At 33.2% G+C, this 13,213-nt stretch overlaps 1 protein-coding gene across 10 annotated transcripts in view; it reads right to left on the reverse strand.

Annotated features, from left to right (window-relative positions):
- LOC142972755 (uncharacterized protein ZK1073.1) overlaps window positions 1-11,034 on the reverse strand; it is a 57,760-nt gene extending 46,726 nt beyond the window's left edge. For 2 of the 10 annotated variants that reach the window (XM_076114024.1, XM_076114022.1), the window contains exon 1: window positions 2,254-2,444. In XM_076114024.1, coding sequence (XP_075970139.1) covers window positions 2,254-2,406 — 153 coding nt within the window. In that variant the 5' untranslated portion in view covers window positions 2,407-2,444. Of the gene's footprint in view, window positions 1-2,202; window positions 2,449-6,167; window positions 6,354-10,868 lie in introns of those variants that run through there. The other 8 variants (XM_076114026.1, XM_076114025.1, XM_076114021.1 and 5 more) reach the window with 8 other exon arrangements.
- Window positions 11,035-13,213: the final 2,179 nt, after the last annotated feature.

The following is a 13,213-nucleotide window of genomic DNA, read 5'->3' on the forward strand; positions in this document are numbered from 1 at the left end:
ACCAGTTCTATTTTTTTCTTTGCAAAATGCGAACGATGGAATAAACTTATACAATAGTGTTGTAAAAGGTACAGTTAACTCAACTTTTTGCTTAGAGTTCGCTGTTGTTTTCTTTCCAACATCGCAACATTATTCCGATCTGTAAGTTAACGCTGAGAATGTAGCGTTTGTGGTGTTTCTGCGCCTTTTTTGGGGGCTATAACTAATCAAGTTTGCATCATACATGCGTACTAGAAACCACGCAACCTCAAATTTCTGGTTCACTGCGTAAAATCCGAGCTCGATCGTATATATTCAGCATTTGTGCCTTCCCCCAACATTTCTACACCAAATAAATCACATAAACCAATTAAAAATAATTTACGTATCAATGGGTCAAGCAATAAAACACTTAAGAAAAGGTTAACCTATATGTTAAAACAATAGTAGTCAAAACAAAGTATAATATACGAGATCCCTAGTACAATAATATTTACGCAAGAGGTCGCTGTGACGTCACACGCGTACGTGCGAGCTATCGCGCGATCTTGCTAAATCTGTCGCGACAATGAAAATATACGAGTGTTATGCCCGGTTTACATTATAACGGTAAATTTCTATCACATCGATATAATTCCAGCGATAATATTACTTGATTTTATAACTGTAAGAGGAAGTTGCTCACTGTAAGATAAATACTCCCTTTGGACTGCTCTTTTTGTTCTGTGCGTCTGTTACCGCTGAAATACTCAAATACTTATTAAAATACACCTACAAGTAATTATAACGTCCACAGGCGCACAGTAAAAGCATCGAATTACACATGGATCCACCAAAAGAAGATACTTTATATATTTTGATGGATTCAACAAGGCATCAATACTATTTTCATTAAGAAAGATGGGACTTTTGCCTTTCTACGAGGCCCTATTTCAATTTCGTCAATCGCAGAGTCACGATTTTAACTATATTGCAATCGGCACCTAAGCATACAACACATGGCAACCCAAAGTAACAAATTAAAAAATGATTTTCTTTCTTTCAGCGCTAGTATTTACTTTTCTTCAGACTTCAACTGCTGCATAAGCTTGCGTATTTCGATTCGCGATAAACCTCTCGCGACAATGAAAGCGCGCATATTGTTCTACAAATTATTTTATTTGGAGATTTTAGTGTTTGGCAATGGACGTCCACTCGTTAATAGTTCTTTATTTTTAAACATTGTTTTATCGTTTTTACGCGTTTGTTTTGTAACGTAAACTGATGGGGTTTTATGAGATAGGTATAATAATATTTCTTTTGATAGGCAGCCATATAATTTATTGCGATTAAAAGTTGTCAATATTTTCGGTAAAAATGTTTCTAATTTTGTAAATGTCCAATGCTGTTTTTAACTGCCTTTCTGAAGCTATAGAATCTTAGCTTCAGTCAGTCTTTTTACTTTAATAATGTAAACTCAATGTCAAAGGTGACCTTTCTCAAAGCATCTTGCATAAAAATTCTGCAAAATGCAATTAACAATCACACAGCAGACATAAGACAAATATTCCAATTTTAACATCTAATGAACCGTCAAACTTAGCATTTTTCCTTCATAACGTTGCTCAATGATCGATGGATGACGTACAATGGTGTTTAACCCAAATATCGGGCAGACTAAACAGTGTTATAGTGGAGTTTATGCATGCCTATAACGGCAGTGTAGAAGTGCACCTGAACAATGAGATTTATTAGTCATTTACAAGTTTATAGTTCATTAGTGTCGGTCGTAGTGCTGCAGTTTCTTTACAGGTGGTCTAGGATTTAAATAACTTTGTTAGAATGCTGTTTTGACCAAAAATGTTATGTTGCTACTCGGAGAAAGTGACGTTAGCTATAATACTTTTGGAATTTGCATTTCGCTAAGTACGTATCTTTAAAACCGAGTTAGGAGTATGATGAATTGGAAAATTCCTAATTTATCTGACAATTATAGCTTAGTAGGTAAAACTCAGTTGTAAATCGTACCTATATATGGAAGTTTAACAAGAAATTTGCTTTAACCAAAACACAGATTGCCAACATTTAACAAACCAAACGTGCTGAAAAGCCAGAAAATACCAGTGAACCGACAAAGACAACAGAAAGCCTACCCAAACCTCAACATAAATTAACCAAGTATACTCACATAGAAAGCTCACACATACTTAGCCACAACAAATGATATATGGAGACTAACTATACCTGATTACAATCTTTTCTCGGGCAGGGTACCAAATGGTAAATGTGGCTCACCGGTGTCAGCGGGGATTGTATACTGCCGGTCCTCAGCAGGCTTAGCTTCCTCCGTTGTTCGGCCGAGAGGGAGGCTCGCCGGCTCCTGGTGACCCCATAGGCAGAATCGGCTGAGTCCACACTCGCACCACGAATTAATGATGGACGAAACATTGCGAAGTTATTCGTTATATTTAAGCGCGTAAGTGATTTTAGCTGCGAGAATAGAGTACTCTTTGTGGTTATGGTGAAGTATTGTGGGGGTTACACACATTGGACGTGCAAAATGTGGAAGATGGATGCACAAGCCTGTATTTACGTCAGAATTACTTTTACTTAGGTCCCGCATTTAAAATGAACTAAGAGGATTCATAAACCTACTCTAATACCTACGTAAGTCGGTGAGGACGAATTGTTTCATAACTTTGCAATAACAATGTTAGTCATTTTTACGACCGGATTTTATCTGTATATCATTTTTATTTAAAAGCTATATCTACGCTAATTTTAATTAATTAATTTTAATTTATCAATTGACCAGCAAAGTCATAAAAAGTGCTGATGTTATAAACTTTAAACACATAAGATACAAATAATTAAATCAACACCTAGTAAATTACTATGACAATTAAGTCCGCGCTCAGAGTAAAATTAGAAAACGGCTTTGAGTGATATAATCATATTTCCTAACATTTCTAAGCCAAATAGAAACAGATAATAATTGCCTCATAAATACTGCATTTAACATAATCTTATATATGGTTGTTTATGTAAATCGTTTAGATATTCGTGTGATTAGAACTAAGGACGCGGTAATTGGTGCCAAAATAGTACTGGATGCATTTGTTGATTTAAAGCAGATATAGCTGTCCAATGCAGCTAAATGTGTGTTGAACAAGGACCTGCATATAAAATTAATTAATTGAAAAATATATATATATCCGCTTAGCCTTTGTTCCAAACTATGTTGGAGTCGGCTTCCAGTCTCACCGGATGCAGCTGGATACCAGTGTTTTACATGGAGCGACTGCCTATCTGACCTCCACAACCCAATTACTTAGGTATTAACACGATACCCTTCGGTAAGACTGGTTGTCAGACTTTCAAGCTTCTGACTACTGTTAACGACTGTCAAAGATCTTCGAAAATGACAGCCGGGACCCACAATTTAACGTGCCTTCCGAAACACGGAGGAACTCGATATGTATAAGATGGTCACCCATCCACGGAACAACCTCGGCAAGCGTAGCTTAACCTCAGAGATCGATCCGTGCGGCTGTTGTTAACTAAGCCACGAGCTCCTCCACAGTAAATTTAAATGCCAAAATTGTTGCGATCCATTACTAAACCAGGTAACTTATCAAAATTGTTATCATATGACGTGTAGTTTTTAATTTTATTTGTTACTTTTTGTTAAAATAGATGCTAAGCATCGAAAACAACAACAATATTTTTAGGCAATATCCTTACCAGTTAAACTTTCCTAACTTTCATCTGGGTGAATTCTAAGTACTTTTAGGATACCTTAACGTTAAGTACACACTAACGCAAATGTATAAGAAAAACATTCGATCATCGATAAAATGAAAATTTCTTTCAATCACAATCAAAGTTGGTACAATGTTAGGTGCTGTAAGCACCTAACATTGTACCAACTTTATTTATTCTACCTGTCGTATATACGCGGCTTTATTTTCCCAACTGCTCATTCAAAATGTTTAATTACATTTCTCGATAGTTTACGATCATGTCTCTCTATAATGTTGTTATCATAGCTTTTTGTAATGTTTTACAGGCATTTTAAAACATTGTTTTAGCACAGTATCATCTTTGGCATGCTTTAACAAGTTTGTTGGATAAATAAACAATGTCTAACATATAAAACTTTTATTATTCTACGAGCTACAATAGCGTTACACGATAGTGTGAATTTTTACTTATTATATTTAAGCTTTTAGTTAGTGTGGGTGGAATATGTGATTTTAAGTATATAAAGATAGCTATTTATTACCTTTAGATTATGAGCAGAAGTTATGTAAGCTGTTATCTATATATAGATGTGTATGTATTTGTTTGATTGTATGTCAGTAATCACAAACCTAATTATAGACTTTACTTGTATGGATTTGTTTTTCTTTCCCAATTGTGTACAATTATAATTTTAGTAGGAATGCATTGAACAGGTAAGCATAAGATGTGTGTCACGTAAATTAGAACATTTGTATATTTCCACGAAATCTCAAAAAAGTGTTAATAAACGTAGTCCTACGCTATAAAACAAAGATCCACGTAGAAATCAAGGCCAAAGATTATAATTTTAGAACGATGATAAATAGAAAGTAGACTGAATTTCAGTTGTACGGTACATTGAGGTTAAGAAAATAAGAAACACTAATATCGCTATGAATTGTGAGTTTGCGTCAATGTAATGTGCTAGTTATTTTAAAGATATTTTTATTATTTTTGATTAGGTTTCGTGGGTGGTATTATGTGGGGTTTATTTAAGATTTCGAAGTGGCTTGAGAACAGTTGAATGGTGATAAAAGTAATAATTATTTATGATCATCAATATTTGTACATAAAGAGTCTAAGCCAAAGCTTTGAGCACGAGTAGCAGGATTCCGAATCTTAAGAGTTGCTTTAAAAATTGAACTATTCAATTAGGTCTTGGGTAATTTGAGATTCTAAACTTAAGTCCTACTTTTAGAGTACATGCTTAAAAAACATATTTTTATTAAAATAATCTGGTACTGCCCAAAAGCTTCATTCTTTTTAACACATTTAACTCAAAATTACTTATAACATTAATTACGATTTGTAGCAAAACCGTCTATGACCTACTAATCTTATCATCCTCCCCATTTTAACCAGAAGAGGTATTTAATTTGTCTTTTTTAATAATTTCAGTCACATATAAAGATACAAACCTAGGTACATCTAATAGAAAATGATAATGGTATTTTAGTTCCTGTCCTACATATTGTTTTGACGCTGGCAGTTGCATCCACGTGTCTCAGTGTGACTGCCAATTGTCGAAAGGTTAAGGCCTACGTCTAGACTGTGACGTCATTATATTGCTAGTTAATCACTATCGAATCGTAACTCCTGCGGTGTCTTCTGAAAGACCAGTAAAAAACGTTTATAGAAGTCTTTGTAAGGATAGTTTTGGAATCGATTGAAGTTGTTCAAATTCAAACTTCTTACAAGTGCTTGATATTGTCATAGTTTTTATAATCTACCACTGTTATGGAAAAGCTGTTGCTAATGAAAAATCCGACACGAAACTAAGGGATTGCTTCTTTTTAAGCTCAGTATTTTTGTCTCGAGTACTTAGGTGGGCCTAATTATTATCTTCGGCTTTCAATCCAATGGTTTTACATTGATTTAATTGGTCGTTATCAAAGAGTTGGAATAGCTTTTTTAGAGTTTTCAACAGTTCAGCTTCAAAATAGTCATGTCACCTTGTTGGTTAAACTTTATGATGAGTCTTTGTAATCGTTTTGATAGACAATCAGCTTTTATTTTATTTAAATTTACGAAAGTAAGAAAGTCTCAGTATCTCAGCCGCTAAGCCAGAAAAGCTGTTATCACCTTCAATGAACCATATCAAAAGAAAATAAATTTTTATTGTAAAACGTTTCGGTATTTACCAAATCATAATCCTGACCGAGATTTCGTATTTCCCTGATAAGTGTGCGATAAAACTGTTTTATATGACATACAAACAAACAAACTCAACCGAATTAGTGTAGATTAATGCTAAAGTTTATGGTGTATCAATGTGAAGCGAATGAGTGAAACAGTTTACCCATAGACAAACAATTAATGGTCTATTACTTTGTGTTGCTAACTACAAAATGTCATAAAAAATATTTCTAAATTCTAATAAAATAAAAATAATGGAAACCATAACCAATTCTCCACAAGCAAATCACCTTTTCCTTTCCATGTTCTATGTAACACAATAAAACTATAAAAGCATAATTGTCACTTATTTTGAGAATGGAAAACAGGACAATAAAGAATATTTAATTCGGGAATCGGCGTTTAAAACGCGCGTTGAGGCGGTTTGACCGCGCACGCGGGCGCCGAGTCGAGTACCGAAACCGACTGGGCTTAAAACGAAATGTTTCAGGTTGTTGATCGGTCGCCAAAACGTTGCACAATTATCTATCTGACATTTAAAATTGGATCAGACGGTTGACTTGCGCGGGAGACGGGATGGCGCGAAACTTTCTTTTTTTATTTTTACTTTTTTTTTCGCGGATTAAAACAATTGTTTGCTTTTAGTAAGTAATGAGTGTTTGGATTAGTGAAGATTTATTAGAATTCGAGTAACGATTGAAGAAATACTGTCTGTCTAGCTTGTTCTCACTCAACATTTTTTACTTGTTTAATTACAATTAATATCAAAGTCTTTAAAACTGCTTTATACTACAAAAAGCTTATTTATGAAAAGCAATCTCATACCTAGACAAGTTTCTTCTACTAAACCTTGGCAACAGACAAATCGAACGAGAAACCACAACCCTATAATTTACAAACATCAATTAAATTTAACGAAATAATCGCAGTAACTCAACAATGGCACACGCAGAACAAAACACATAAAAATGGATTGTCTTAGCTGTTTATCTTCAGGCGCAATTTCTTAGACTAATTGAAGCTATTAAACCTTAATTGTTATTGCTAGTTGGAGTTGATAACAATCTGTCACTTTAAACCACGCATACTGAAAATGTGGTCTTTTGATATTCATTGTTCTAGCTTTGATGGTCTCTTGGAAAAAAGATCAAGCTTGAAAAATATATTTTGAAGCAGCTTAGCTGTTTTCGTAGCACTTTCAGCATGCGATTACGGTAAACTGCGAATCGTCATCAAAAATGCAAAACCGTGTTAACTCTGATGAACCATCGTTTGCACGTAGGTACGCTGTAGATTGCTGCTCTTCAATGTGAATATTCAACCTTATACTTTTTTACAGTTTACAGTTAGTAAACAATTGATCGGTATCAATCAGCACGCATATAATTACGTATATTAACCAAAAAAGTAATTCCAAGGTAAACTTATGTCTTCACCTGGGCAATACCACCTAGATAAAATTCTTCAAAGGTAAAATCAGGAACTCTACCTTGAAGAAAGGCTACCTTGTTCACCAGTGTAACAAAGCATTACTGTTCTATAATATAAATGTATTCAAGAACTTATCAAAGCGAGAGTAAAATAAAATCTACGTGTATAAAAATAAATCCTGAAATAAACATTGTCAAGACCGCACGCTCGAACTACCGAAGTTTGTTGACACCACTATACATTTGTATCGTTATTATATTTCTGTACTTCTAAATACAGCTCCATTAAATATAATATATGGTACGAAAACACTTAAAGTACATCAAAGATAGTAAAATGTTATTGTGATTATAAATTTCAGGTCACACAACATTGCTACGCTTGGGCATAAGTTGTTACAATATTTTAATCCGGTTTCATCATTTTTTACAGCAGTCATTTTGCTTATTTATGAGCATTTAAGGCAAATAGATGTAATAAAATAAATACTTATATGACACAAAAATAAGAAAGACGTACTTACTCGGATCATATCGGTGATGTTCTTTAGGATGTGTACCAGTCGTAACCGTTTTTGTACACTATGTATACATAATAATATGTAGATGTGAACGGGACATGGGAAGTTTGTAAAGATCATACCAAGAGACGTTCTTTGGTTCTGTGTACCCTATGGAAAAAAGTTATGATTTTACGTATGTATACTATGTATGTAATAACATGACACTCAACTATTTTTTAGAGGATTTAAGGAGTTTTCAATCCGAATGAAAGAAAAAGTTTTTTGTATCATAGCCATATTTACATAAATATAGGAGGTGCTTTAGGCTATTTACAATCACGCTGTTAGCTACGAGAACGATGTAGAGGATCTACACTAGTATTAAAAATATAATAATAATATGTACAATTGTGTTAGTTTGTATGTTTGTCTTTTCTTAAACGGCTGGACCAATTTGGTGAAACCTAGGCGGAATGACCGTATGTGTTTCCCGAAGGACAATAAACGTAGACATACTCGTAGTGTGTCGGCTAGTAGTAAAATTAATGGAATGCATTTGTATACTTTCAGTGTAAATAAATAATAATAAATTGTACGCTTGGCAAAGAATCATCAAGAAGGTTTATGTTGTTAGTAAATAGTTATTTTTATGTCGTATTTTTATTATAATAGTCTCCTTCAGGTGCCCGTGAATGGCCGTCAGAGCTTATGGATTATATAGTAGTTTTTCATTACTACCCACGAGATCCCGAGTTCGATTCCCAGACAAAATGCTATTGGTCATATTTTAATTTATTTTGGACAATAGGCTCGCTCCCTGTTAAATGGGGCTTACATTGTTAATGGCGATACGCGATTGTCTTTCGTACATCTCTGCCTACACCTTCGGGTATAGGTAATAGTCGTGTTATTATGTAGGAATGTTTGTAATTTTTCTTTTAATATGGAAATTAATAAAAAAACATTCCTGAATAGTTTGATACTTCACACTATTTGAAAAATCGTTTATTTCATTAGTCATCGGAAGTAAAAGAATTTATCGACAATCTTTACAAAAATAAATGTGCAATATTGTGCAATAAGAGAAATCAAATGTAATATTAAAACAATTACTCCAGCTCTCCATATATCTTTCACTCCTTTATCTCGGGAACTGCTTAACATCTCGCGTCAAATTAGTTTAGCGATAGTTTACGTGTTACAGTAGATTAATACGTGCACTTAATAAAATCTTTCGTTATGTACCCATTTTTTAGATTTAATACTTGATGATAGTGTTAATAAACTGACTAATATTTTAGGAATATTTGGTTTATTCTATCGTAGACTGGGAACAATAATTTCTATGCTACAAGCTTTTGCTCACGTCTTTAGTCATGTTAAAAGATTTTACAAATATTTTTTAGACACCAAACGATGATTATTTTCATCTTTTTAAATTGGAGTTAGTGGGAATTAATTAAGTTTGACGGAAAAAGCTCGACACGTCTAAAAAGTAAAGACAAATAATTATTTAACTGATATTGAGTCAAGACGCCAAGAGCTGTTAAAAACAGTATTTCAAATGAATGTAGCACCCAACACATATCCGACTTAGCTAGCATGGTGTATTCAAAGCCTTAGATACTTAACCTTATTCCGGGAATAAATTCTTGCCCTGCAGTCAAGACTTTTGAATGACGAAAGTATAAGTATTTATCTCACGTGAATCCATTATTTGGAATTACAAAAAAATACAGATAAAATACAGACGAAACTCCTTTAGTTATCTTAAGAAATAATATTATGTCACTGAACTTGCATTATGAATAATTGGTAAATGTAATTGTACTAATTACTTATCTTAATTGTGGATTAAAGAGGTCATTGTTATTTTATTATTCACTTTGCTAAAAGATAACTGTGCAATTTTGATAGGGCAATGAACTGCGAGTATTCATAAAACTTTAAAAACATCTAGTTACTGTAAAAATATTGCCTCTATGTTCTGGGCGGTGTTATATTATTATTATACGACTGCTTACTTCTAAGCTATGGGCGGGGTTTGATTCCTGAGTCGAGCAAAGTGTTTACTTGGAACTAACGTAGGTGTATTTCATAACCTTCATAATAAATAGGAGTAAATAAAAAAGTCTGAACATTGGACTAAAATAGTAAATACTGAAATGTGGGTCATTCCACTCCTTAATATGTGTAATTAAATAAATATTTTAATGTGTTATAACATTTTTTTTTTAAATACATGTATATGTACATGTATTTAAAAAAAAATTCTAAACTTTAGGTAGGTCTACCTAAACATATTTTTTGTGTCCACTTAGCTTCGGCGCTCAAGTTCGAATATTTTGCTTTTTCTGACGTCTAAGTAAAAATTATAATTGATCATACGCTCAAAGGATGTTGACAAGCTAACAAGAAAATGGACTTTTGAAAATTAAGTTTTTAACCATAAGCAAAACAAAAAATAGCGTATTAAGTAAACTGCCTCCCTAAGGAGGCAGTTTACTTTTTTAAATGGTGGTAAAAGATAAAATCAAATGAAAATTGAATTAGAACACCAGGTTCCGTTTTTTCGGATAGCATGGAATGTGGATGGATGGCATATGAAAATAAAATATCAATTAAACAGGATCATAACGGAAAAAAGTAAATTTCCATTGAACAGCCTTGACGGTTAAAGACAGAGTTTTTTTAAATGATCTAAGACGTACCTACGTATATTTTTTGTGACCGCACCCAACACGCCCTTACGAGTAGTAATGGTCGTTTATGAGTAATTTATAAAACAATTAATTACTTAATTACGTTTGTGATAATATAAACGGAATGTTTCTTGCATAAATCGTTTTTTTATTTCCATTACAATCGTTCCATGATAACAATAATTGTGATAACTGGAATATTTAAAGCGTTTACAGTTTACTGTTTTTCAACAAAAAATCCTTGATTAATTTTGTATAAAATACCCGCGACACATTATTTTCATTTAAACTGTACCGATCTACGAATGACTAGTTCCTAAATTCCTAATTTATAGGAGAATTAAAACTAAACTCACCCTTTCGATATTCGGCCTCCTCCTCCTAAAAAACTCCGAAATCCCGCACATATACATTTCACAAGCACTCCTAGACCACAACTGACAGATAATAAAAAATAAAAATTAAAAACAAAACACGTGAGGGTATTGCACCGAACTGTTTGACATTGCTGGCTGAATGAGTGTGTTCTACGGCCTGTTAATAAAAACTATAAGATCATTGACGTTCACAGGATGTTGTGGAATGCACGACAATTAATTTCAAGATGACGTCTTGTGTTCGGGATTTCAAAAACTTGAATCACTGTGAAAGTTTTCATACAAACATGTGAAATTAATTCAATAAATTGTAATTCGTCTCGCTAACATGTTGTTTATGTAAAAATTATGTACGAATCATGCACAATTTAATCCAACCATATATTGGACACGGCTTTAAATGTTTATAAAAGCAATACAATGATAAAATTTCTTTACACTTCGAACTAACCCGTGTTAAAGAAATCTTACAAATCACATCAAAAACGTAACATGCATTCCAAATCACTCGATTAGACGTTTTTTAGTCCCGGCCTCCAAATAGCTTGAACGCCCTTAAGGGGGCCCCTAGGCTACTTAGTACTTCGTGAAATTACAAAGAATTTCTAAAATGCTGCATCCATTCTAAACTTTATTCAACTGCTAACACCTCCCATGTATAAGGAAACTTGACCAAACAACTCTAAATCAAAAGTTTACATGCAAGAATGTAAAAAAATGTCGCGAAAGGAACTCTAACACCTAAGTAAATTAGATTTCAAGTCAATCGTATGCATAAAGCATAGATACAGAAATCATAAATCACATTAAATCTTGTAAGCGAGATAAGGTTGCAATTAGTTGAACAAATAATTAACCTTATTACGTAACTGATAGTGTAGCATCTCCATTTGTGATGTAGGTATTAATCTTATCTATTTTATAGGTATTTTAATTATTAGGTTTCTATAGATAATACAGATTTAAAACTGATGCGTCTATATGATGATATGACCTATGAAAGTTGTAATCATAACCCATGTTATTACGGCAAATGCAGATGCATTAGTACACAAATGCCTTAATAATAACTTAGTCCACTGTTGAATGTATATTATAAGGTTTTATGTAGAAGCTGTGTTGCGATACCTTATCATAAAGATTCTTAAGATAAAAATACTTATCTGTCTCAAGCGCAACGAATGTGAAAAGAACTAAATTTTCAAAGAAGACCATCTGTCAATTCCCGGAATCGATGAGGATATTTTTTTTCAGGAATCATTCAAACTAGTTGCATAAAGGATGCTTTGTCTGCCATTATTTATTTAAAAGCCAGTTGTTTTCACTTATCAGATAACTGTATCAAAAAACAGATCGTTTTAATGTATCTTCCATCTATTATCATCTGTCAAATAGTAAAAATTATATACCTTAAAGTAAAGTAAAGTCTGGAAATGTGAAATCGGCCCTTAACTAAAAAAATACCGTGCAATATAAAGTCAACCCGCTGTATGTCCGTAGTTAGTTAAAACCGCTTCAATCCCGCAGGAACCAAATACTATTAATTGTTTACGATAGTTGCTCCACTTGAAACGTCAACACCATTGCTTGAACAAATGAACAGAAAGAACTTCGAACTAATACGGATGTAGTTCTTTGTTTATTGAAAAATGTGGCTAAATTTGGTAATTTTCTGTGCCAAATAAATAATTTTGACATTGAACATTGTGTATTTCATAGAGTAATACGCAAAATTAAGGTGAATTGTATTCCTTAATTTTAATTTATTTACTTAGGGGGACGGATTTCCCATCGTCAAATAACGTTAGTTGGAAAATAAGTTCGAGGTTTTCACAGATTTTCATTACACATATGTACCTATTATATGCCTGATAAAAGCACTAAAACAGTTTCAGGATTCAGGATTCAGAGGCTCTAATACTATTATAATTAACCCAATTTCTTAGTCTTTAATTATAATTACAATAGAAGTGCTCGGTGCTTTTGAAAATTAAGGAGAATAGGAAAATCGTGCGTGTTTATTTTACTTTGATTACGTTTATTTCTTGGAAATTCTTTGAAATTTACTACAGTCATGTTAATCCTGCAGTAAAACTTACGTGTACGTAATTAGTAAGTACAATATAATATCTGCGCGAGATCTACGAGTTCCGAGTGAGTGAGTTATGCGGCTCACCTGTTCGTTAATCACGCGTTACTTGCCAGTCTTGGCACTACAAACTATTTACATTTTGTACATACAACACGTATGTATCGCTAGTTTTCGTTTTAGCAACAATCTCGTGATCTCAAGTCGCAAAATGCTTTCTTTTTGTAAATAATGA

This window comes from Anticarsia gemmatalis, chromosome 5 (genome assembly GCF_050436995.1).
Source record: "Anticarsia gemmatalis isolate Benzon Research Colony breed Stoneville strain chromosome 5, ilAntGemm2 primary, whole genome shotgun sequence".
Classification (NCBI taxonomy): domain Eukaryota; kingdom Metazoa; phylum Arthropoda; class Insecta; order Lepidoptera; family Erebidae; genus Anticarsia; species Anticarsia gemmatalis.